The sequence below is a fragment of the Podarcis erhardii genome (assembly GCF_964252035.2).
Source record: "Podarcis erhardii genome assembly, chromosome: 5".
NCBI classification, from domain to species: Eukaryota; Metazoa; Chordata; class Lepidosauria; order Squamata; family Lacertidae; genus Podarcis; species Podarcis erhardii.
This window is the reverse complement of record NC_138509.1, coordinates 70,577,841-70,605,021: the sequence shown is the minus strand read 5'-3', so window position 1 is coordinate 70,605,021 and position 27,181 is coordinate 70,577,841. Positions and strand designations below refer to the sequence as shown.

Here is a 27,181-nt window from a genome sequence, read left to right as displayed (position 1 = left end):
TTCTAAAAATACTTAAGAGGGACATTCTCCATTAATTTATGTGAACCTTGTTTCCTAAGTGTACTTAGGAATAACAGCCCTAGTCATGTTTATATGCAGCCCCCCTGCTTTTTAGGGACACTTCAGTGGCAGTAGTTTTTCAAGAGGAAATAGAGTTCCTGATGTTTGAGATTAAGAAATTCCACAAAGATCTTCTAAATTTAAATGCCTCAATCCTTCAGTGACAATGAAGCTGTGCCCAATTATGGCAGCAATACAGCAGCAATATTGTGTTTTGACATTGGACACATCACAATACAGAAAACAAGGGTGCACTTAGACTCCATCTATCTGAGTCATCATCATCTGTTGAGAGGGGTCCTGGGGAAGTTGAAAATCTTGATCATATCCCAATGAAGGCTTTCCAGATTATGAATAGATCTTATTCTTTCCCAAGTGATGTACGGTAACTCACACTACAGGGAAGTGGAAACAAAATCAAGGGAAAGGGCTTACTTTGGGCCAGGAATATAGGACTAAGCATGGGAAGCATGGAAAACGAGTCCTTTCAGTGTTGGCTCAAGTCATTTGTTGACCAGAGTGGAGTGTTAATGGCACCCATCCCTTGGTAGGACCAGTAGTTTAAGAAGTCTTGTTCTACCATTCAGACCCTCATTCTGCCTTCAGCATATTTCCCCTCATAGTTCTACCTGAAGCAGAGCCTGAAGTTATGCCCCCAAAATATGATAGGATATTCTGATGGATCTGCATGATCACATCTAGAAACTGAACTGGTGTAGGTTTTGGTTTGCAGCTATGTTTGGCGAGTAAAGCAGTTGCTTGGAAAGTGCAGATTAGAACTGTCTCCAATATCAATAACATCTACAGTCTCTAGTACTGGGACATCTTCATCCACAGCACTGTACAGGACAACTGTGGGACAGCAGTAGATGAATCTTCAAAAACATAAGATCCAACTCCTAGGGGCCGAGAGGTCTTTGGCCTCCCGATAAAATATTTGAAGGGACAGGGCCCCCCAAGTTGATTGGCATTGCCAGTCAAATGGTGAGCATGTATCACATCATGTGCAGGGCAGGGCTTACCTGCCCCCCCATATTTTATTCAAGTTGGTGCCCCTGCTTCAAAATGGCTGGAAGTGCATCACCGCAGTGAGCTGTGAAAAACAATAGACCTTTACCATACATGGTGTGCTCATAGCCTTGACCACGGTAAATGGGGCATATTTTATAAACCATTAATTATAGAATATTACCATATTAACATTCTATTAACACTTCCATTCAGCTTGTAATGCTTTAGCAGAAAGAGAAATAAGAATTGTCAAAACAGGACTGAAAAACTTGACTACTGGGAGTTTGGAGACAAGCTGGCTGTAGTTCTTTTGAAACATTGAAACTCTATCTCCAAAGCACCATGGTGAGAGCCCAGACCTGTTATTGTTGAGTTGGATAACAAATCATTTGTATTTAATATGGAACAAAAATACAAGCAATATTAGATACAAGATCACATCTATACCAGAGGTTTTAATTCCAGCCAACACACCTGGATTATGCAGGTATAAGTGCCGTGGATGTGACAGATGGTACTCTTTCATTTACACATAGTATTACTTGTTTCGCTTTGTTGTGATTTCAGGGAGCTGTACTTGCCACTGGTAAGTAATAGTTCAGTTTAGGTGACTGTCTATACACAAGCGGTAGACTGCCTTCTATGGCTTTTTGGAGGTATGGCTCATTCTCAAATATAGGTTTCAGTTCCCTTATGATATGTTGCAGTATCCTGAATTATATGTTGTAGGTAATAACCAGAGGTTTTATCAGAGATGTTGCTTGTGTGGTTTATGTTGCAAGTATTCTGTTCTGGGTATTCACTTAGTAATCACCAACACTGGGAAGATACTTAAGATTTAAGAGAGCCTGTTTCAAACTGCTCATGATCAAGCAAATTTAATCAAAAGCAGCTGCAAAGTAAGACTGGGCTGAAAGCAATAGATTTTTTGATGTAGTCAGAATGCTAACTGCTAGCATTGGTGATGTGTGTATCAGTTTCCTATATAAGGAGGTCTGAGGGTGCACTGTTGCTTCTTTCTATAAACAGTGGTATCTAGAAAATTAGTATTAGTGGTAGAATAGAAAAGACTCAGGTTTATGTTGGGATGGAAAGTAATGAAGACCTAACATGAATGATTTTCCACTAGTCCAACAACATAAGGTGGCCCAAGATTCCCCATCCCTTTCCTAAGGTGTACAAGTGGTGTCTGAAAATAACTAACCAGGAAACATTGATGTGAGTCTAGTGTTAAATGATTGGACTATTGCCATGTATACCCTTTGCAGTACTATGGATCTGCAGGTATAGTTCATGAATTCAATAGTAGTTGTGTAATGACAGTAGCAGAACTGCTTTGTCAGGAACAGAGTTGGATATTGGTTGCAACCTGCCTTCATGTAGGATGGGATCAGTGCTTTTTTCAGTTGTTAAAAGGTGTGGCACTTACTGCAACTATTTCATGGTGAGTACCGGCACCTATTTTTCTAGAAAAAAAAGCACTGGATAGGATGTCAAGTGAGTCAACCTCCAAGACTACTTTCTGGGAGATTCTTAAAATCCTAAGCTTCTCTAGTTTAAGGAGGAAATAAGTAGTGTGTTGTAGCTGGCTGTGGACACGACATACAATCTTAGGGTGGCATAAGCATGATAGGAATTTCCTCTGTTAAGGTGTTGAATGCTGAAGATGGATGGGTTTTCCCTACATTACTACCACTACCACTAAAATTTATTACAAATTGCTGGCATCCCCTGATTTGAATCAGGCCCACAACAAGGAGCAAATGGTTAAAGGACTCCTTACAACTCTCCGCCGCCACCCTCAAGCTAGTATCCTGATCCAAATTCGGTCCCAGGCTGGCAGCTTGGTTTTTAATTTTTTTTTTTTAAATGTTGCACTCAACGGCACAGATATGGAGTTGACATTTCATCTAGCTTGGCCCCTAGTTGTATCTGAGCAGGGTCAGCAATTTCCTGTTGTTGTTTTGTTATTGTTTAAGAAAGTTTAAGAAAGTATCCTTCCTGCCCATTGACAGCCCTATATTGCTCTGGGCCATTCAACTTGTTTGATGCCCCAATCCCTCCAAATAGCTGACTTGGCTTGGCTTGGGCCTCAGCTGAATCTGGTCCATGTGGCATTGTTCTCATCAAAGTGTCAACCCCATATTTACCCCTCGCATTTAATACAGATTTATTGTTTCCACAGGGTTTTTTTCCCCTTGCCAGAAATGGTAAATTCAGTTTAAATGGGAAAATAAAATGTGACAGTATTTTGATGAGGATGACTTTATGTGGATGCTGTGCAAAGATTTTGCGCATGAAGGTTCACAAGAAACTGGCACACTTGTCTGTCTGTCTGTCTGTCTGTCTGTCTGTCTGTCTGTCTGTTTAGTACATCACCCTTCATCTGCAGAACTCAGGGCAGTTCACAACATAAGTGCACATGGAAGTGCACCTAGAAATCAAAACTTTCTAAAGACCCTGAAAACTACTTATGTAAGCTGTTATGAAGTAGATCCTCTAATAAGTATTTTACTATATTTATGTCCCCCCCCCTTTTTGCTACACAAAATCACTGCAGAGATTATAAATAAATGCTTTACATCTATGGGCTGACTTTAGTGCGTGTTATATGTAGGTAGGTATGAATATGCCGGTAGACCTCTGGAACAGAAGGTGCATGGAGGCTCAAGAAAAGAGGAGAGGAGGGAGAAGTTCTGTTGCTCATTTATATTACTAGACTCTTTGTGGTTTGTGAATATTCTTGCTTAAATGTATAAAGCAAGACAGAATCTCTTGATAGCTAAGACAAACCTAACCAGTGTCTGCAGCTTGCTAGAAAGTCTCAGACTTGTCTTACTGGACCTCCGCAAAGTCCCAGTCCTGTGTTCTGTGGCAGAATTTGAACAAGTCACTGTTGGCAAGTGGTCCAATAGAAATTGGCCAGGAGCCACCTGTGATCTTGAGTGGATCCTCTGCCCACCCTTGTTTCACTGTAGATTGCCTTTTCGATAAAAACTGCCCAGGGTGGTGAAAATAAACACATAATGCCAATACAATTAGATGATGATGACGATGATACTAAGTCTTTAGCGGCAGAGAATTAAAAACAAAACAAAAACCAGGATTGTCAATTTTTAGAAGCCAAATGCATGAAAGATTTCAGTGATTGATCCCAACATTTCATCTCAGTTAAATGAATATTATACAGGTATTGGGTGGGACAACGGCCCAAGCTATTCCCTTACATTAAAGTGTGTGTTGGGTATTACACTCTGAGTTCGTAGGTCCTTATCTTAAACAAATCTGCAATAATGCATGTGGGGCACTTTACTCTATGCACAGGTGGCTGCGTACTGACATTAGACCTTCTGAACTTGTCTCCTGCTGCCTAGCATATTCATAAGTAATCTGTACACTCCTCCCAGGGTTGTGAGCACTTGGGGAGTTGCTAAGTGTCAGAATTTATTTGTACCATTTTGATTAACCCAGACCTGGCAGGGGTTTATTTTCTTTCTAATGACCCCCTGCTGTGAAGCTGAGTATTCAAAAGGAGGGAGGAGAGGAACTGCACAGTATTACTGGTGGGAGGAGGGGGAGAGGGAGAGAGAGAGGGAGAGAGAGAGAGAATAGAAAAGTAGAAGAAACTCTGCCTGTGCTGGAAGGAAGCTGTGAGGAGTAGCTGGGTCTAAATTCTTAATTATGTTTAAGATTCCAATGGGAATGTTTCCTTAAATGGAAATGCTTGGGGAAAACAAATCGAAGTGAAGGAGAGAGGCACTCCGTTTTCCTTGAGACGTTTTCCCACATCCTCCACTGACAATAAAGGACTCCCTTAACTCCCCCCCCCCCCAGTTAAAATAGCAGCTGCTGAAGCCTTTTGGTTAAAGCAAACAAGGATCTAAGAACAACATTTCACCGTGTGCCGTGTGTACAATTGTGATTTACTGGGAAGCTCCTGAAATGGCTAAACAGATTTCCCCCCTGCCCTCAGAGTTTTTATTTTATTTTAATGTTAAGGTCATGTATTTAACATTTTAAAACTCCCCTGCCTTCCCTAGAGGAGATAAAAATAATAATTGAAAGGGAGCTTCCAGGTGCTGAAGTCTCTGGACTGAAGAGACATGGGATTAACCCCTACAGAGCATCTATTTCAACCTCATCTTAAAAAAATAAAAATCCACACAATCTCCCCCCTTCTCATCCACTTCAGTTTTCTTTGTTGTCTCCTGCATCCTGCTAGGCAGGTGTCAGAGCCCTGAATGCGGGTAAAAGGCCCTGTTGATGGATACCACAGATGGAGCGTGGAAATTGGCAGAATAGGCCTCGGCCACAGGCCATTTCTAAGGACTCAACAAAAGCCGGCAAATAAGTCAACAAAAATCCCAAAGTTCACAAAAGGGAAAGTGTCATTTGTCATTTACTATGAGCTCAAGGAGGGGTATCGGCCTTCCTTGCACTCCTCCTCCTGCTGCCTTGCACCCGAGTAAACACGGTAGAGGTCAGTCACGTAGATTTCGCCACAGAAAGGATACTTCAGATGAGAGAGCAGGCAGCAGGCCTGCTATACACCCGCCAACATCTGATGAGGGAAAATAGGTGTATTTGGCTTATGGTACATGAAGAAGGGGTGCAGGGGATCATTGGAAGGAGCTAAAATGAGCCAGTTGCCTCAATGTGGCCTGGCGGTATGCTCTTGAACACCCCACTCCACAACATTACTCTCAAATATTACTCTCAAAACGTAACTTGCCTTGCGACCTAGAAATGTATTGCTGTGGCTGCATTGCATGACTAACTCACAATGTTATCATTATTTTAAAATTCAGTACTCTCCAGCAAATTTGTGTGATCCAGGCAGGCTGCATTTTGTTGGATACGTTGCAGCTTTAGTTACAATCCAGTGCATGTTACTAGGGTTGCTTACATGCCATACATTTAAAGGACACCTCTCCCCTCAGCACATTCCCCTCAAAGAACTGATGTTTACCCCTCACAGAGCTAAAATTCCCTGCACCTATCACAACCCATCATTCCCAGGGTTCTTTGTTTTCTTGTGAGGAGGGAAATGTCTTTTAAATATGTTTTAAATGTAAGGTGTCCAATATGGTGTGCAGCTTAAGCCACAGCTACAGTGGAAAATGGTTAGGGATTTGGTCCAGTCTTAAGACATGCCACTGCATCTTCTGTGTTGAATGAAAAATAGTGCAAGCTTTAGAGCATCCTGCAGTTAGTCGGGGGAGTGGGGGGGGGGGGGCAGGCCAAATATTGCATTGCCTCATCCAGTTGCGTATGACTCCACTCCCCTAGCAATTGATAGAAAACCCAGCTCTGTCTGACTCCAGAGGTGTAATTAAATTGAAATTTGATGCTACATTTGAATCACCCCGTTTTCTAGCAATGCGCAGCTAGATGAAAGGGCTTTAAAATATAACTCAACATTATGGTATTAAAGAATAAGAGGCGAGCATCCCATTGCTAATGAAGCCATGTGCTCTTGTGCGGAAAGTCTCTGTATTCAGATAATTGTAAAGTGCACTGTATTGCGTTTGTAATAAATATATGGTTTATAAATGGTTGTCATGTTTTGCTCCTATAATTATTCAAATGAAATATCCCACTGAGAGGACAAACAATGAACAGAATGGGTGTTTGTGTGTATTTATTGTTGTTCAGTGTTTCGCCTAGGCATGTCTGTTTATGATGTTCCTTGGGGAACTGATAATTACAGAATTCCATGTGACCAAATCCCTATGAAATTGCGCAAAGATTTTGTGTATAAGAGTGTTAACTTGGATGAAGTATTTCCCGGGGCCACCAAACAGGTCGTGAGGGTTCAAGGGACAAAGAACCACTCTATAATTCTGCAATTCCTTCTTTAATTAAACTTCATGGCTATTCCACTGGCGTTTGGTGCTTATGGGTTTTCTCCTCCCATTCTTTAAGAAGGAATTTGTAATCCTGTGGAGTCTGACTGTTGTTCTGTACTTGATCTTTTTGGAGACTGATTTACACTCCTCCCTTTTTCATCTACTTTGGGATAGTTTGGGTTCAAAGATCTCTGGGGGAGGAGTATGTGTCAGTGAATATTTTGAAAAGTGTAAGGTTCGGATTCCAGCCAAAGGTAAGTACTTTTAAGACCGATAGGACTCAATGGGACAGATTTAAGCATGTGTTTAAATGTCTTCCACTGAGATTTTTGGGACTAAAGGCTTGGCAGTGGCTGGACTGTTCCCACAGACATTTTGTATAAGTGAAATGTTAAGGGGAAATGTTAAGGGGAATGTTAAGGGGAAATGTTACCAGTACAGAAGTTCAGTTCCGTCCTACTCCATGTAGTATCCAAGGCAGCATCCATTCAAAGAAAGTGTAATACAGTCTCTATTATTTTGTACTAAGGCAGTTTTCAGATAATCATTCTCTGGCCCAGAGAACACAGGTGATATCTTACTCAAGGTCTTTCCCACCAATATATATCTGATGGAGAGATGTCATATTTGATGAGTAATTGATATTTTGGAGGGAGGGGAGGAAATAAGTGTATTTCTTTTCCCTAGTGATGCCATGGGGCATTACCCATGATGCTAACATGATGAAATAACACACACAGTTAGTGATAGCTTTTGCTTCTCTCTCTGTGTGGATAGATCAGGTTGAATTACAGGAAAACACAATCCCTCCACCACAGTACTACTACTATGGGGGAAGATGACTGAATCCATGGTAACAACTGTGACATTCTTGTGCTAACAAAAAAACAGCATCTGGAAAGGCGCTAAGGCCTCCAAGAACAACCTACATTTGCTCAATGTTGAGACTTTAACCCGTCTTGTGTTTTGACTGAGTTTCATAGACCAGATGCTTTTCTCCCAAAACACACAATTTGGAATCTATTCTGTTTCCATTTATTTAGCTCTTCTGTAACAAGTTGGAAGCAATTATTAGCTTCTCTGGGAGGGGTGCTCTCTCTGTAGTTTTGTATTTATTTGGAGATTGAAGGTTACTCTTGAACCCAGCTTCCTTTCCTGCAATGATTATTTATTTATTTATTACGAAAACTCCTAAAACGCCATTCATACAAAAAAGGATATAGAGAAACTTAAAAGTGACAATAGCAATATAAACTAAAGCAAGAATGTAATGAACTTTCTCCTCTATCACAGCATAGCAAATAATCGGAATGTGCCCCTGTGGTGAAATGGATAGTTTCCTGGACTGAGATCTGGGCTCAAACCTCCTCTCGACTATGAGAGTTGCTGGCAGTGCTGGTCCAAGGCATTTTGATGCTAGAGGCAAAGTAGAAAATGACACCCTTCTCCATGCCCGCCTGCTGCCCCTCTCCTCCTGCTGCTACATGCCCACCACTCACCTCTGCCCCCAACCTCCTCCTCCACTGGTCTTTCCTCCTATGTTGAGGTTTAGTAAAGAAGAAAGAAGAGAAGAAGAAGAAGAAGAAGAAGGGGGCTGCAATCCTATATCCATTTCCCTGGAAATAAGCCTCATTGACTTACACTTGTACAGGATTACATTGGTGTATTCGCTATATCAGAAAAATTGAGCCAAATATAATATTATAAGCAATCTCTCTCTCTCTCTCTCTCTCTCTCTCTCTCTCTCTCTCTCTCTGTGTGTGTGTGTGTGTGTGTGAGAGAGAGAGAGAGAGAGAGAGAGAGATCAGGGCCACCATACCCTTTTTAATTCCTTCCCCCAGGTGGTGTTTCTGATTTGAAGCAATATTCTGAAGCAATATTCCCCATGTGTGGAATACAGAGGTACCATATGTAGGTGCTACTTATTTAGGACATGCTGTTAAATCATGTTTCTAACTTTCTACGTGTTTATTGTATTGGAGGAAGAGGTCAGAAGTGACATTTGCTGGGGCAGCTGGGGCATCTCTGACTCACTGGTTACTAATAAGCCACCAGAACCTCTTTACTCCTCTAATAGGTAACCCTTAGGCACCGAAGACCACTTCATTGCCTACAGATCTTCTTGGCAGTTCCATGGCCTTTCTTCTGGGAGAGGGCTTGTCTTCAGCAGCCCCTAAATTGTGGAATTCCCTCCCCACAGGGGAGTGCATCTGGCACCTTCATTATACAGTTTTCAGTGAATGTTGAAGATGTACTGGGTCCATACTTTGGCTTTTGACACCTGTTGTAGCTGTCATTTGTTTTAAATTGTTTTTAATGCCGTATTGTAAATTGTTGTGTCTTGGGATCTTAAGATGAAGGGTGGGCAATGCATAAAATTCTGAAGAATATGGATGGTAGAGAAATTCAGTTTGGTTTGCGTTATGATGCAAGCCTCCCTAATTCACACTTCCTGAAATAATCAACAGAACAGAATGCAGCTAGAAAGAATCTCTTCTCCAAATTTTGTGATGCAGTTCTCCAACCAAACGATGTCTATAAATGTATTTGAGGAAAGTATGCCCCAAAAATGTACATGCCAGTGAAGATAAAATACATTTTATTAGGGAAAATGCTAGAAAATGTGTGTATTAGGCAAAATTGCATGCAAAATGTTCATATTAGGAGAAATGTGCACATTCAACGCTGACAGATTTCCATGAGGACTTTTTCTATTAATGCAAACTGTTGTGAAAATGTGATGTATTAGAAAAAATGGAAAGAAATGGAAATTGATGAATTTGTCCTCCACCAGTATTTGCTAAGTGTGGTCTCTACCAGTCATGGCAAAACCATAGAAACCCACCAGCCTTTTAATTCATCGGAAGAGCAGTTTGAACATTTAAATTAACAAACATTGTTCTTTACCTGTTTTAAGATCAAGGCCTTGTGATTTTACTTGACCAGTTAAAGTAATGTGACGCTGCATTGCTTTTGATTTCACACATGCACAGTCATTGGGAAACCAGTGCTGAATATATTTGAAGAAATAACGCAGGCAAGCAAATTGGTACCTGCCTACAGATATTCCAAAAGGCAAAAAGTGACTAGATTAACAGAAGGAAATACTGATAATTATTCATTCATTAGAATTAAATATGCTGTAGCATTCTCTCCAAGACTGTTTAGTTCACAGGACGATCCTGGCTTATTCCAAGAAAGCATTTTTATTCAGTGTCCCCTCCTGTTACTTTAATTCTTGATTCTTCCCTCACCCACCTACCCCCATTCTCTAGCCATAGATTAATTGCTCCATTCTTCATTTCTTCCCAGCTTCAGCACCACAGTCCGATGAAGGTTCTGACATAGATTCTGAACCAGATCTGCCATTAAAGAGAAAGCAACGCCGCAGTAGAACAACCTTCACTGCAGAACAATTAGAGGAGCTGGAAAGAGCTTTCGAGAGGACCCACTACCCTGATATATACACCCGAGAGGAACTTGCGCAACGAGCTAAACTCACTGAAGCTCGGGTTCAGGTGAATATCCTTACTGAAAGAGTTTTAAGATTTCCAGCCACTTTGGTGTATAGACAGAAACACTATTGCTGTTTTATAATACAAATCGATTTTCTTGCTGAAGAAACTAAGTTTATTGGTTTGTAACTAACAAATAGTTCCTGAGCTTCCTTTTCCTTTTCCTTCTCCTTCTCCTTCTCCTTCTCCCCTTCCTTCCTTCCTTCCTTCCTTCCTCCCAATCCCATTTCCTTTTGTGTTGTGTCTTTTAGACCTGTAGGGTAGGGCAGGGATTATCTTATCACTACAAGCCATCCTGCAAGTCTTTTGTTTTAACTGGATGAAGAACAGGATAAAATATATTTTAAATGAATGAATGAAATATGAACGGTGAATTTTCAGGCTATTTCAAAGGTAGTAGTGAAAGTGGCAGGAATTCTGCCACTTTTAATTTGAGGGTTTGTTCCACTGGTCACTTATGTCCACTATTAAGCAAGCATAATCCTCCTGGAAGCATAATTCTCAGCGGGAGGCTGGCCAATGGCAGGAAACTACCACTAATGGAAAGGCTAGGTAGGATGTGATGAGTGACTGACTCAGCCCCTTGGTCTTCAGGTTATTTTGGAAATTGCAGGTCATTTCATGGGATTCACAACTTGATATTCAATTGTTTTCTTTGCCATGATTTCCAGTCACACGGAGAGAGTCTACACCCATACAATTTATATTACAAAGCAACATTGAATGAATGATTCCATCCCCTTTGTGTCCAGGGTCCCAGATATAATGTGAAACAGGCTTAAGAAAAACAAGGTTGTGTGCATTTGGGGGGAAAATCAGATGGTGATCCAAGAGTGCTGCCCTCCAACTACAGATCATGAGGAATTCATTTGAAAAGGTAGACCTTAAGGTTTGAAAAGTCAAACCTAAAGATGGTTGAGATTTTTCAAAGCCTGACTCCCAATTTTCCTCACAGTTTTGCTGCTGAGTACATTTGATAACCTAGAGAAAATATTTAGTTTTGTTCATTTCTCATCTTTTCACTGTTCTCCTACTTGAGACTAGGAAAAGGCTGTAGTGCTATAATAATGGGTTGTGGAGGATAATCTAAAGTAGGTATGAGCTACTGTTTTTAAATAGATTCCATTATTGGGAAAGAGATTGGTTGAAAAACAAATGATACAAAAATGGGCGATTTCCCCCCCCCCCCAAAGGAATTGAACTGAATATGGGTGCTGAATCACTATTTGAAGATTTTATAAAAACTCAGTTAATCAGAAGTAGACTCTTTAATTCCTTTAGATGCAATTTTGGGACCTGTGAGCCTTAAAGGCAACAATGAATGTTCATATTTTTCTAAAGCAGTGACCCACAGTTACAAGAAAAGCAGAAGTCTCATTAACATAACAGCTGTCTTAATGTGGCTTTAACCCTGTGACTTTTTACATTCCTTATGGCTTCCTTGGGTTCCCTTGAGACACATCTTGTCTCATACTCACTTCTGTGATCTACAGCCCAGCAAATTCCCTGCTATGTTGAACATATGGACTTTTTGCTTAGAACAACATGGGGGGGGGGGGACCTCAGTCAATCAATGATTAAAATACCGGGGGTGGGAGGGAACCTTCTGGGAATTAAAGATGAACAGGAGTTTAAGTGGCCCAAGTTGTGAATACTTGTTAAAGTTAAGCCATATTTTACATAACTGACACAGAGGGCTCCAGGGAGATTGTTCTGAGTTTTGTCATTCCAGCAATCACTGCTTCTCGACATCTATGGTTAGGCTGAGTGCCACTGTGGATATATTATTATGGGATAAAGTAGAGCTCCACCCTTCATCTCTTCTTAGCAGTTCATTTCAGTTCATGTCCAGTCTTAATCAAGCTGTAAGAAAGAAGGAAAAGGAACTTGATACAAGAAGTTACGCCTTATACAATGGGTTTTTGAGTCCCCAAATGATAATAGCAACATGCTGAAAGATTGGGACACTATTCAATGGTAAAAATAAGATAGCAAATCAGGGAAAGCAGATCTTAATATCCACAGATCTCAATATTCTGGAATCAGCCCTACTTGGATTCCAAGAACTGAGCCTGGGACCTTAGTCATGCAATTGATGTGCTCTAATGCTGAGAGTTTCAAGGAGGGTCATGTACCATAAAGGACACTTAAAGAAAGGATATTCTAGCAAAGAACAAGCCAAAATATTTTAAAGCTAGACCTGTTACATAGGCTGCCATAGAGAAGACTGTGGTGAAATTCGACATTTGGGAAAAGAAAGATAATTGTCTCAGTAGAGTTTTCGGACTGGGCAGCATCCATAGTACCAATAGCTACTTCAGATGGGACCATCCACATTAATGGAATTATGAAGCTGCAATACATCAAGCCTCCAGTTACCACATTCTGTATACAGAGAACCAGTCTGAAGTACTTAGAGGAGGTCACTATGTCAGCAAGTTTGACATGTCCCATGCCTACCAGCAGATGGAACTGTAGGAGGACTCCAAGGAATTTATCAAAAGAAACACCCAAATGGTTTTATACCATCATAATAGATGAGCGTATATCAGGGATGGAGAATCTGTGGCCCTCCAGATGTTGTTGGACTCCATCCCCCATCAGCCCCATGCAACATGGCCAATTCTCAGGGACAATGGGAGTTGTTGTTCAGGAACATCAGGAGGGTCAGCAGATATTCAGATTGGGCTGTTTTAAGAAGCTCCTCTGGTATCAAGTTTCACTACCACCTCATGTTGAGAAAGATAATGGCAGAATCCCCATCTCTGGAAATAAAGTGACCCACTGTTGCTCAGTTCTGTCTTTATCCTTAATAAAACACATAATGTCTTGCTATGTGGAAAACAGGGATAAATAGCACTTAGTCCTTTATATTAACAGAGGTAGAGATAAATTTTATTTTAAGGGCTAAATAGAAGCCATATTGGGTCGTTTCCCCTAACAGTTGAAGGAATGTTACCTCAGAGAATAAAGTCCATTTATTTAAGACTTCACTTAAAAAAAGAGAGAGAACAATAAATATATACCAGGTGTATAGGAGGCAGCCTCCCCATTCTCCTGGGCTTACAGCAAAGCTCAGCCAAGGATGTTGTGGGTTCTTTTTTTAAGGAAGTGTAGGCACCTGGGGAGGCTGCAGAATGCAGACGACTAGGGAGATGATTTGTAAAATGAAAGGACAGTCACAAAATCCCTTAATTACATTGAAAGTAAGGCAAGTGCAAGAAAAATGCTGCACCCCACCCATGAGAATTTCACCTAAATTTTCTTTTCCCTTTGAGAATTTTTAATGCAATTTCTTTTCTTGGTAATTGCTGCAGAATAGCCAGAGACGGGGTTTTGAAGGACTTTTCAGAACAGCTTAGTTCAGGTGCTAGCCAATGTAGATGCAGTCAAAGCTTCCCCACTGAAAAATAAATTTGGTATTAGAGATCTATGAGCCTTTGTGGGGAAATATTTCTTTGTAGCCTAAAGATACATGATAAAGTGAAGTCTTATTACACAGATATATTTTCTTAACAATTAATCATATCAGGCCGCAGTATAGTCTCTTGTGGGAGAAATTACAGACTATCACTTGAGGCACTTCAAATTAAATTGGACAAATCAGTCAAGTATGTTCAGCTCTGGCAAGGATTCGACTGGATGACCTTGTAGACCTTTCCCATCTCTGATTCCTAATATTTACGTCTTGCCTTTTTTGTTATCATTTTTCCCTTAAGTAGTTTGTAACCGAACAAGGCAACATCCTATTTCCTTGACTCTGGCTGGGTATCCTTTCAAAGCTGCAGTTCTTCCTCAAGGCTTGCTGTAGCGAAATTGGCCTTGACAGTTCAACTGCCTTATCCTAAACAGAGAGTTTCCAATGTGCTTTTAAGGCAACGAGATCTCTTATTCAAATAGGCAAAATGTTTGAAAAGGGAATTCAGAAAGACAATAGAGGATAGTTTCTTCTAAACAGAGTCTGGGCTTTACAAGGATGAATGCCAAATACGTATCAAATCAAAAGAATGGCACATTGATAAAGACACGTCTAATTTAAGCCAGAGAATGTATTCCCTTTGCTGCACTGCTGTACATCAGAAATATTTATGTGTTTTTTGGTTAGTTTCAGTGGCCATGAAGGAAAGGAAAGGGGGGGGGAAGTGGGAGAGAGAGGACTGGTATGGGGTGGGGAGTTTGAAGATGGAAGGATATGAATTAAAAGGGAAGTAGAGGCAGAACCTCAGTTAAGGGACAAGAAGAAAACCAGGAAGGTCTGCTACTGCAACAACACCACAAAGGAGATGATGGGAAATACATAGGGCTGTAGTGGTTAGAGTGTTGGACTAAGACCTGGGAGACCAGGGTTCAGATCCCCACCAATCCATGAAGCTCACTGTGTGACCTTGGGCCAGTGGCCTTGGGCCTGCTCCTGCCAACCAAGCAGTTCAAAAGCATGTTGAAGTACAAGTAGATAAATAGGTACCACTCCGGCGGGAAGGTAAACGGCGTTTCCGTGCGCTGCTCTGGTTCGCCAGAAGCGGCTTAGTCAAGCTGGCCACATGACCCGGAAGCTGTACACCGGCTCCCTCGGCCAATAAAGCAAGATGAGCGCCACAACCCCAGAGTCGCCCACAACTGGACCTAATGGTCAGGGGGCCCTTTACCCTTAATATAGCAATATATTGGCAAAAACTAACATTGCAATCCTATACAAGTCCATTCAGAAATTCCATTGAGTTGAGCGTGGCTTAATCCCAGGTAAATAGGTATAGGGTTGCAGCCTAAAGGGTTGACATATGTATGCAGACCTAGCCTAGGGATGGCTGAGAGGATAAGGTGGAGATTGTGTCTCTTGGACACCTTTCTGCTGCTGCTTTGTCCTGTAGCCAAAGCCACCCCTTGCAAACCTCTCCATTTCTCTCTCTGCTTGGTTAGCTGATAACATTCATTTAGGAAGCTAGCAAGCTGCCTTAGGCTAAGTCAGACCGCTGACCCATCTCTAGCCCAATATGGTCTGACTGTCAGCCGCTCTCCATGATTTCAAGCAGGCATCTCTCCCAGACTTGCCTGGAGAGGCCAGAGATTGAACCTGGGATCTTTAGCATGCAAAGCAGATACTTCGCCACGCCCCCTCTCTGCTTCCTTGCAAGAGGCCTTTAAATTCTCCTGCCTGCTTTTGTGCAAATGAAAAGCGGTATTTTTTTTAAACAGAAGTTATAAAAAGTTAAAAGTTCAGTGTGCATAAAATGTTATGTTTGTGAGCATAGTATATGAAATTTAGTGGAGGTTGCCATTTGCAGAATATAGCTATAGCAAATGCAAAAAGGTGCTTCTGCAGCTAAAGCTGCAAACAAAAGGGTGGAGTCTTTGACTCAATCTTTATGCTAATTGATGACTCATCCCTGGCAACCTGGGTCTCAGAAGCTACCAGCACACCGAAGAAGCAATCTGCTTATTTGAATCTCTCTCTGGATCTGTACAGTATCTCTCTCGATCTCTTCTGGGACTATATTAACAAGTAAAAGAAAATTGGACGACACTGCTAGTTGTTTAAGAACAATGTGTTTATTTGTATTTACAACTTTTTTTGTAACAAGTTTAAAGACAGTTTGCAGTAAAGCTTATTGATTCATACTCTGTACAATGTCTGGACCATGGAATTCTGCTCCCATAACTAACAAAATGGTGATGGTAGGACTGGAGGTGGTCAGGAGAATCACTGTAGCAAGCCTAGAAGTTCCAACTTTTTTATCCCACCCGCTACCTATCATAAATTTGAGAAGGGTAGGTCAAATTTGAGAAGGGGACATGAATGGCCTTAAACTAGGGTTGCAATATGTCCAGAATTTCCTGCACATAGCTGAAATACTGCAGTTGGAAGCAGTGTCTGGGTGGAAATTGCAAAAAACCCAAAAAAAGTAGTCCAGGAAAATCTGGACAAATGGCAACCCATGTCGGCAGTTTAATTTTCCTTTAAAATAGCTCAAAAACTTTAGACAAAACTAAAAATAGTTCCACAACTTTGGCCAAAAGAAAAAAGAACAAAAGGCAACCCTACTTAAACAGAGTCAGGCCCTTGTTCCATCTAGCTCAGCATTGTCTACCCTGACTCTGCAGAGTTTCAGGCAGAAGTCTTGATGTGGTCTACTTGTGGATAGTTTGCTCTCAAGAATTATATTGCAATGAATTCAAGCCCCATGAAAACAAGGTGGGTAGACAGGTAGCTGTTCACTGCAAGCAGCACACCTGGGGCAAATAGCAGCTGGAGGGGGATGATTTCCATGAAGAAACTGATGGAGGAATGCACTGAAAAGTGTGGGTTGAACAAATGATTAACAGAAAGACGTGTACATGCTCGGCAAGCAAATAAGGATGAATGCTTATTATAACCCTGCAAATGTATCAGAACAAATGGTCAGTAAAGACCAAACATAGTCTTTATGCAAGCAAATCAGGATGAATGGCCAATAAATGGGTTATTTGGAGGAGCCCTTAATTAATTAAAATATCTGATAGTGCACATTTTCCTATAAGAGAGCACTCATGGTGACTAATTCCATTCCAAACAATCCAATGAAATAAACACAACAAAAGAGTCGGAACAATTTCAAATAAGAGAGCTTAGCCACATTTCTGCTTGTGTCATGCCTAGAAAGCATGGAACTGAGTGGTTTCCCACTTGTCCCGCTCCTTTCCAAGGAAAAGCCCACTCTTTAGCGAATGGAAATCTGGGGAAAACTTGAACTGATGTTTGCTCCAACTGAGCGCTAAAGAGTGGTTTTTCCCAGGGGAAAGTAGCAGAACAAGGGGGAGTGGGGATAAGCCCAGAAAAAGAGACAGCATGGAAGATAAAGCCACCCATCAACAAAGAAATGAAGGCTGATGAAAAGCTTGCAGTGGATGCTAAAAAGGGGTGCTCCCACAAATAAGGCCTTCCAATGCATCCTGGCATGTTAGGTTTGACATTAGCCCACAACAGGATGCAAAGAGGAGCTTCTCCATCTTTGGTTATGGGAGGAAGTTGTCCTTTAGACATCCTCAGCTCAAGCCACTGAGGGCTTGGCTATAATAACCAGCACTTTGAATTTTAGCCAGAAATGTTTTGGTAGCCTGTGCAGCTGTTTTAAAATAGATGCAATATTTGTGGCCATCTACTTTCCCACGAGTTGCTGCATTTTGCACCTGTTGGGTCTTTCTTAGGCCCATCCGTGGCAGCTCAGTGTAGCAACTGTGTATTACAGTAATCCAGTTAAGGAGAGAATGAACCACTGTGCCTAGTTTATTGTGCCAAGTGGTTTGGCGAACGCTGAATGGACGTAAAATTGATTGTAGCACCATCACAAATGCCTCTTTTCCCTTCCAACCATTTGTAGGTGTGGTTTAGTAATCGTCGAGCTAGATGGAGGAAGCAAGCTGGGGCCAATCAACTGATGGCTTTCAATCACTTGATCCCAGGTGGATTCCCACCCAGTGCCATGCCAACTCTGCCAACGTACCAGCTATCAGAATCTTCCTACCAGCCCACTTCTATTCCACAAGGTACAGTAGAAAACAGAACATTCTATTTACTGGTGTTTTCAGTTGTTTTCTATCCCTGGGCAGTATTAAAAATATTAACACAACGTCTTAAGAGATATTTTCACTATAGAAACCTAGGAAGCCAACTTATATCAAGTCAGACCAACAATCCATCTAACTTCTGAAAACCAAGATATAGCTGATTTGAATTGGTCCCCTTAGTTAAAACCTTACTTTTAATTTATAACACAGCATGTGTAAGCCCTAGAATGGGAAGAAGTTAAATAAAGCAGCCAGATTCTGTTTTATCAGTGTAGTTAGCTTTCAAAAATCTATCACAATGGATTAGTCCACATCAAGGTGTGTGTGCCTGAGCAAAAATATTAATTGAATTTATGAGTGATAACTGCTTCTCAGTTTCTTTCTAGAAGTTAGTGGAACTTTCTGTTGCTGTGTTAGACGAGTTTCTTTTAATGGCTCATTTTAAACATCTAAGCCACGGTTTTGCCATTGGGACCATGCTTTGAGCTTATGCGCCTTCTCTTTTCCTTGCATTCGTTGATTCACTCCTTCACTTTCTTGTTTGCTAAACCCATAGTTTACCTGCTTTCAAAATAACACAGAACTGGGGTTTTCCTGAACCAGGCTATGAGGGAGACAGCTGAAGTGTGAGATTGATGAGGGGGAACATTGAAGGCCAAGGCATGGCATATGACCTGAATAGCATTAAATATTATTATCTGGCCTGGTTTATTGTTTTCTTAAGTAAGTTTCTGGGTGTAGAATTTTGCATGAAAATTTGGACGATTTGCAAAACGTATTGTCTCTTCCTTGCAGCTGTGTCAGACCCAAGCAGTACAGTCCACAGACCTCAGCCTCTTCCACCAAGCACTGTGCACCAAAGCAGCCTGCCATCAAACCCAGAAAGCAGCTCCGCATACTGCCTCCCGAGCACAAGGCATGGCTTTTCCAGCTATACAGACAGCTTTGTGCCTCCACCCGGGCCTTCAAATCCTATGAACCCTGCCATTGGCAACGGCCTTTCACCCCAGGTCAGTCCTGCTTTTTCAGACACAGGATTTTTTGTATACCCAAACTAAATTGTCTGTTCCCCAAGGCCATAGTACAATGATTTGCCAAATTTAAACCATAAAGTATTCTTTATATAAGCCACATGATTTCAGTTTGCTGGTTTCCTCCCTACCCCCCCTTCCTACTGGCTGAATCAAAAGTCATAGCTTATATTTAGTTTTAGGCAATGTTTTTTAATGTAATCATGAAAACTTTCTGCATGCAGTCAATTGTCAAGCATTTCTGATGTGCTGCTTTTATAAATGTTTTTTTTTTTTTTTAAATAGTCCATTTCTATCTTTAAAAATAATGAAACGAAAACTATCTCCAGAGACAATGATTTGAGTTTTAATTCTTTGTCAACTTCTAGAGAAAATAATGAATAGAAAATCACACGCACAACCTTAAAAGTAGCAGACAAGTTACTCCTGGCTCAGTTGATGAGCAATGCAGATCAGGCTGAGCCATAATCGAGTTGTAAATGCATAAATTAAGAGCATTACTGCACCCAGGAAGCCTATAACTACTTGAAGGACATAATTGTTTTCCTAATTTGCATGAGCTTTCCCTGGATGATCGTGTTAATAAATTGCCTTGATAATTGAGTGTCAAGAAGGTTGGTTAAATTTCCTACTTCTGGCATCTGCCTTGGGGTTGACATTATTAGCAATTGCTAAAATGTTCGGTAGTTTATTTTATTAGCGTGGATTTAGCACAGGTGTTTAGAAGAGAGAGCTGTCCACTGAATCCTGAGCAAATTTCACAAAGGGGGGTGGGATGCAATCTATAATTACAATCAGGGATCTCTTCAGGGCTGAGAGTGAGAGTTTTAACGGCTTTATCTTCTCTCTGCTCTTTCTTTCTCTGTGTGTATGTGTGTGTGGGGGGGGTTTATAAAAAAAACAAACAGAGGGAAGCTTGGAATGACACAAATGAAAAGCGAAAAGACAATTATACTCAATTACACACTAATCACTGACTATCACCACTGCCTAAGCAGTGAGAGGGCAGTCTAACAGGCAGAAAATGAGATTTTAATAGCACAAAGGGTGGCCAAACTAACGGCTCCTATATCTTTGCCTCCTTCTCTTGCTTCAACTTGTGGTTTCTATCTTGGGAGTACACTTCTTGGTTTCTGCACCACGGTGATAACTCTGTGCAGCTGAAGAGTTCAAAGGCAACCAAGTTGAAAAGAATGAATAGCAAAGGCAATGAAATAAACATTTTTGCCTAAAGGCAAGAGTTCATAAACCCTTTTTTGTAACAGTAAATGTAATTAAGTTTCAGAGATCCCCGTATAGCACATAGTGGGATGCAAAACTTTATGGCTTTAGACCTTAGCAGAAAAAGAAACCAATAGGAAAACAAGTGGATGTAGTTCCAGTAAGACTTTAATTAATATCGGTTTTGAAGAATCTCTATTTTCAAGTGCAGTTCTCAACAAAAGGCTTGACATTTCATTATGCTGTTAGACTCACAGTGTGCAATGTTCTCGTGACTTAAATATAAAACATTTCCGAGGTTCAGAATTAATCCATCAAAACTAAGCAAATGCCATTGTCAGCAACAGGGAATGTTTTCTTGGATGAAAACAAAATTATTACATTGTGAAAATAAAATTAAGAGCAACGACAGATATGTCCTGTGACATTTGGATCAAGAAGTTTCTTGGATGGACATGGCTGCTTATGCCACAGTCAACTTCCCGCTAAATAAACCAACCTCACTTATTCAGCACTGAGATTATCAAGTTGAGATCCTTGAATTGATAACATTTGTTCAGGTGGTGGCTCATTGCTGAGCAAGCTCAGTTTCTTACAAAAGGTATAGAGTCTAAGAATTCATTGCCATGGATCAGGGATGCCATTTCAGAATCCAGTTATGGAATGGTGTGGAGAAAGAGACAGTGTTCAGGGAACAGAAGGTTCAGAACAAAGTTCAAAGACTGGTACTTGTAGATACTCAAATATGCAGTAGTAAAAAAATGAAAAAGAGGGTGTTCTAAGAGAATTTGTTGTGGCTCTCTTCTTGTTTTAGAAAAACAACTAATTAAAAACTAAATCTACGTTTCAAAGCAGAAACAGATTTTGGAACATCAAGATCAGTTAGTCAAAGTTCTTCATTTCAGAACTTCCATAATGCTAAGCAGTTGCTATTTTAGAAATTATAACTTCTCAGTGTGCTGGATGGGGGGGGGAATCAAACATTTCAATCAAAACTTTCAGTCAAAACTGGAAGTTTTGAATTAAGTATTCACAATGAATTTGAAGACAAGAGATCTGGATTCATTGTGTAACTTGTCATCTGGGATGTACCCCAATTCAAATTTAAAGTCAAGCACTATTAAATTCCACTTGTTTCAGTGAGAGATATTGAAGCATGTGCTTAGGTCGCCTGCTGAAATCAATGTGACTTACATCTGTCTTACTTTGGCTGATTCATTATCATGATGTATCCGCAGTAGTCCTTTTGACCATGTTAAGTCTGAATTGCTATTTGGACTGTTTAGAGTTCAGAGAATTTGCCGGACATATCCGGAATACTGCATTTGGCAGCAGTGTGCAGGCTGAAATTGCCCAGGAAAATCCAATCAGAAACAGCATTTTTTGCAATTTTTCCAAAAAAGCTGAACAACTTTTTTGCCTGAATTTTCACTGTTTGAAATATGGCAACCCTACATAATCTTCCACTTGTGCAGTTCATGTGCCCTATGTATGTCTACTCAGAAGTAAGTCCTAAGAGTTTAACCAGTCTTACTCCTAGGCAAATGTGCATACGATTGTTGCCTGGGATTGGGTAAAGCTTTAAAGAAGGTTGTCTTTCCATGTACTTTGTTTACATTTCAGTTGGATGTAGACATTTCCAACTCAATAATGCATAATTGTCCTTTGGCGTGTCTGGAGTTCACAACTTCATATCTTCCAGATTTGATTGGTTAATGGAAAAAAAATTGTTTTGGCCCAGTAAATGGAGGAATGGGGAATGAGACTTTTTGAAACCAAGAGGGGTTTAGAATTCATGGTTCACTTCAATGGCACATATTGCCATATGAAAGAATTTTAGAAATAAAATGCGTCTGTCAAACCTAATGTGGATCTGAGCTATGTTTTCCAGACACCAGAATCTCCCAAGCATGTTATACTCACCTATGACTTTTTAAAAATGCAGAATCTGTATTTTTGTTCTCATCTAATTAGTTCTGCTGAGCGAGCAATCATTATGAGGCTAGATTTTGGAAGGAAAATAAACGTGAATCCATGGGTCTGGCTGTGGTAAAAAGTTCGGTAAAACAGTAGTTCCCAATTAGCTAAGTACTGTAGACCTGCTGTTTTTTCACCAGCCAAGCCATGGACACATTATTTTTTGAAAAGTTTGCTATCTCTGTGGCAATTTTTGTTATGTGAATGGTGACATGGATCCCCTGGGTGGGTTACGTGGACCCCCTGGGGTCTGTGGACCACCAGTTAGGAACCCTTGCTGTAAAAGATTGCTTAGATATCATTATAGCTTGAAAGTCACACTTTGCAACTGATTCAGTTACATGGGATTGTGTATCCATGCCCATTAAAAGGATACTATTGAAGATACCTTTTTAGAAACTTTTGATGCATTGAATTCCCCTGGGAAAAGATCCATTGTATAAAGACTTGAATTGCTACAATATAAATAAATCGAAATAGATACACACATATTTTTGACAGAAAAGATAATTGTAAGTGGCTGGCAGTGGCTGTTCAGAGCCTCAGGTGAGAAAATCTTCTATATCATCCGCTACCTATTCTTTTCAACTGGAGATGCCAGGGATAGATTTTAGGAGCTTCTGCATTTAAAGCACGTGTTTTATCAATCAGCTACTGTTCCTCCTCAGTTTTTCCTCTTATTGAACATTTATGTCTGTGTGATCCTTGTCATCAATTACATCCCTTTGGCAAACACCATAGGAGTATGATATACATGACACCAGCTGGATTTATGGCAAATTCTTCAGCATAGTATGCAATAGGAGAGACAATGTCTTGCTTTAAGATTCATGTGAAACCTTCTCAGCTGCTGTAAATCAACTCCCTTCTGATGTTGATTCTCATCATAGGCCCATAATTCCTGTGACTTCTGACTCAGGAATTCCTGTAATTCCTGACTCAGAAGAGTAGCATTTTTGTTAGGTGCCTCAATTTCATTCTACTCTGGCACTTTTTTGGGAGGATTTCTTATACACCTTTCTGCTGATTAAATGGACCATTATAAAATTACACAACATAGAACTTTTTATATATAAACTTTTTAAATATAAAAAGCATAAGCAAAGACGAGGCTGATATGTATTGTATGTGGAAGGTTTGTGTCTGGATCTTCCAATCCTTTTCTCTCTGTCTCTGAAATACTGTGGATGACTGTCAATATATTTAGAACGCAGTAATGCAGAGAGACTCTTTTTCTTTCCCCTACACTATTTCTGTTATTTGTCCTTTAAAGAAATACAGTTGCAGTGGGAGATACAGGTACCTTCATTTTTCTTGAAAGGTCAAATTATAGTTATGGGGGAGATTGTAATCAGGAATGGTGGGAACGAAGGGTGGGGATATTGTAATCGCTGAGTACTTCTCTGGGTGCTGTGCTAGCATGCTGTCTGTGCTATGTATGAAGCCCAGTGTGCATTGCATTGTATAATCTATGTATCTTTGTTTAAGAAGGTCCTTAACATGTGTGTAGTTTTTTGATCCCTGGAGTGGGAAGGAAAGGGGAGACTGAGGGCATTATCAATACAGGCGCAAGCACACCCACCCATCCCACTTTATATGCGTGGCACTGGGAAATAATGCAGTAATTCAATTCATACCCAGAAATGGTGGGGAGAGAGCTGGAGAGTCCTAGTGACTTGCAAGGATACCATCCACGGGGCCTGAAGAGGAAGTCAGTGAGGGCAGAGGAAGCCCCAAAGAGACTGAAGATGCAGCGGGGCTTGTTTTGGCTACTCAGCCTCCCCGTCTAACAGCTGACATGCAAGGTAGTGCAGCAGCATATGTTGTCCCGCTTTTTCCAGCCTCCTGCCAGCTCCAGAGCTTCAATTCTACTTGTGAATATTTTTGGATATAGTATTTTTCAGTGCTTTTTTTCCTAGGGGGATGCAGGGGTAGGCATACCCCTAAACATTTTGTGAATATAAGTTTGGCCTCATTGAGGGGCAGTATTTCAATATGAGTAGGAAAATGAGAGTACCCCTAAACATTTTTTTTTAGAAAAAAAGCACTGGTATTTTTGGTATGGATTGAAGAGACAGCGGCAGAGAGGGTGTTTTGTGGGTGCTCCCATTTTACACGGTCTCACTTATGTGTGCGGGGGCCCAGAACGTAACCCCTGCGTGGGGAATTGCCTGTAGCTGCAAACTGTCAAAACATTACAAAACTTTTTTTAAAAAACCAACAACACAGCACTGAATCTGAAACAGCAAGGGGAAGGTTCATGGGAAAGAACAGAGCTGGAAAATGAAAATGTAGTGACAGGCCATTGCAGAAAGACTCTAGTAGTGGGTAGGCAGGCAGACATTCTTTCAAAGGCCAGCTGTTGGAAGTTGAGGAGAGCGTATTGGGGGATTTACAGGTAGGATTTTGACATGTCAATTCTGCAGTGCTTCGATGGGAGAAGGATGGCAGAGTGTTTGTGTGGCCTGCTCTGCCCTAAATGGCACATGATTGTGGAATAAGGGCTACAGTGTCTTTATTGAGTGTGTGGGGGCAGAAGAGCTATGGTAAAAGCCCCATAACGGCTAGTAAATTGTGTGTTGGAGAAGCTGCAGTGAGGTGAACTTTCTTCCCTCTGTTCTGGAGATCTGAGGTGCCTTTGCCATGAGGGACTTTTGGCAGATATGCCTACACACACCCACACCCACACCCACACCCACCCTCCTTACTTTATTATTGATCAGCTTTGTAATTGACTATAATGCTTTGCCATAGAGAACCATTTAGAGTGCCAGGTGCTCTAATGAGGTGCTCTGTGGTCAGTCTTCTGAGAGTGACAACCAGAGCAGAGCAGCTGCTGGGAGAAGCAGGCAAAGACTAGAGCATCTGGTTAGATCAGTGCTGGCAGGTATCGGCAGCAGACATGGAAGGCAATCTATAAACACCGGCAGCAACCTTTGGGTTGCAGTGGACATTTTGAGGTGGGGCAGAAGGACTGCATAAAGGACTGACCAGAGCTGCATGTGGCCCATAGGCTGCCTGCATGTAGTTTAGAGGGTGGGGGATTGAATCCAGCCTCTAAATGCTAAATTGTTCTACAGTAATACCTCCACAAACGTCTGCCTTGTCTAGCATCCATTCCGGCAAATATCCGTGGCAAAGCTGGAAGTACCAGAACAGGTTACTTCTGGGTTTGCCACTCGCTTTTCCCTGTGTCCTTTGTGGCTAGCAACTGGGGCTCCTGAATGGATCCCAGTCACAAAACAAGGTACCACTGTATGTCAAATTGCATTATGTATGTTTATATTGGTAAATCATAAATGGAATTAAATTAAATTAACAAAACAGGGGCCAGGGATCTCAGACCCAGGGGTTCAACGTGGCCCTCCAGTCCTCTCTCTCTGGCCCTTGGAGCTGTCTCCAGGTCATACTCCCTCATGGCTGCAATGTGTCTTGAACTTTGAGAACACCTGATGTTTGCCTGGATGGAGAATAGAGAGCAGGGTCTGAGTGTGTAGAAACTAGCCTACCGTCCAAAGGTAAAATTTACACATGTTACTCCTCCCACTTTTGTCTCTAGTCCTGGCCCACTGGCATATGGCCCCTGCAAGGTTTCTCAGGAGGCAATATGGGCCCTTGGGCTGGAATGGGTTCCACAGATGTGCTCAAAATAAGTGATCTCTTCACATCCTATTGTGGGCCCTATACAGTTCGTTTCCATCTGTATGCACCAAAATGGTATTTATACTCCATGATGAAGGCCCAGCAGCTCCTTAATTTTGAGCTGTTCCAAATGAGTCCTAAAAACATCCTTCTCCAGTCTTGGCTTCTCTCACAACTCTGAGAAGGCCTGCATTTCTCATCAGGCTGATTGACTATTTCTTTGCTGTCTGCTTTGCTCATTATTACCAATACTCGGTGGTGGTGAGAGTTCTTCTGTCACAAATGGCCAATCTTTACAGGAACAAGGAAGTGATTAATGGTGTCAAGATCTAATGTCAAGCATTGCCTATGTTTGTATTTTTAAAAAAGAAATCCTCCCCATCTCAGCGTGTGAGCCAATGAAACAAAGCTTTTAACTTGTCATGTTGGAATGGCAATTGGTGATGTGCAATGTAGGTAAACAGTATGTTTTGTGATAATGCTGTCTATTCTGACTTCTGTGCACATACTTTGCAGGCTATTTCTGTTTTCCTGCAAATGAGATTGTGGTATTTTAGTGCTGTTTCTTTTTGGCAAACACTTGTAAAGCCTGAAATTTGTAGGCAAGAGGTGCTAAGTCTTAATGGCCCTGCAGTCAATGCAATAAGGCTCCTGATTCAGCATGTAAGTATTAGATCAAAAGGTTAAGACTTTACTCTTCCAAAGTCTGAAATAGAATACAGGGCAATTTTCCTGTCCTTGCATCCTACTCCCAGCCATTCCCCTCCCTGCTTTGCTTTGTTGCAGAAGGTCTTGCTCATTTTAAAGATTTAAAATCTAAAATAATCTAGGAAAATCACCCTAGCTACAGCCTGCACTATCATGTCCTGTAAATGACATTTCATGATTTTGGCATTGCCTTGTCATTTTTGACTGTTTGGGATTATGGCTTTTCTTTTGTGTGTGTGGTAAGCTGCTTGGAGATCTTTGGGTAACAAGTCACTAACAAGTCTAAACAGTAGTAGCAATGATAATAATAATTTCTAAAGCTGCCATTTTGAAACATTTGTTTAAATGAAAGTTCAAGATCTTATTGGAGCAACTGATAGTTTCAGGAGCCACTGAGGTTCTTGGAAAACATTCAGTGATTCTGGAAACACACATAGCTAGATTTGGGAGTATCAAGTACAGACCTACAGACTAAGCTGAAATATGAAATATGTTTGGTAGCATATGTGCGGTAGTGCACAATTCATTCCAGTATTACCATTCCTTTTTCCAAGGAAGCAAGGAATGAAGCTTGTTTTGGCTAACACAGACAAAGGAGACCATATATCTGATGTGCAGCATTGTA

General features: G+C 41.0%; 1 protein-coding gene across 3 annotated transcripts in view; it reads left to right on the top strand.

The window, feature by feature from the left end:
* Window positions 1-27,181, top strand: part of PAX3 (paired box 3) — a 106,758-nt gene that overhangs the window by 67,891 nt on the left and 11,686 nt on the right. For all 3 annotated transcript variants that reach the window (XM_081861595.1, XM_081861594.1, XM_081861593.1), the window contains 3 exons: window positions 10,233-10,438; window positions 17,791-17,956; window positions 18,773-18,987. In XM_081861595.1, coding sequence (XP_081717721.1) covers window positions 10,233-10,438; window positions 17,791-17,956; window positions 18,773-18,987 — 587 coding nt within the window. The remainder of the gene's footprint in view (window positions 1-10,232; window positions 10,439-17,790; window positions 17,957-18,772; window positions 18,988-27,181) is intronic.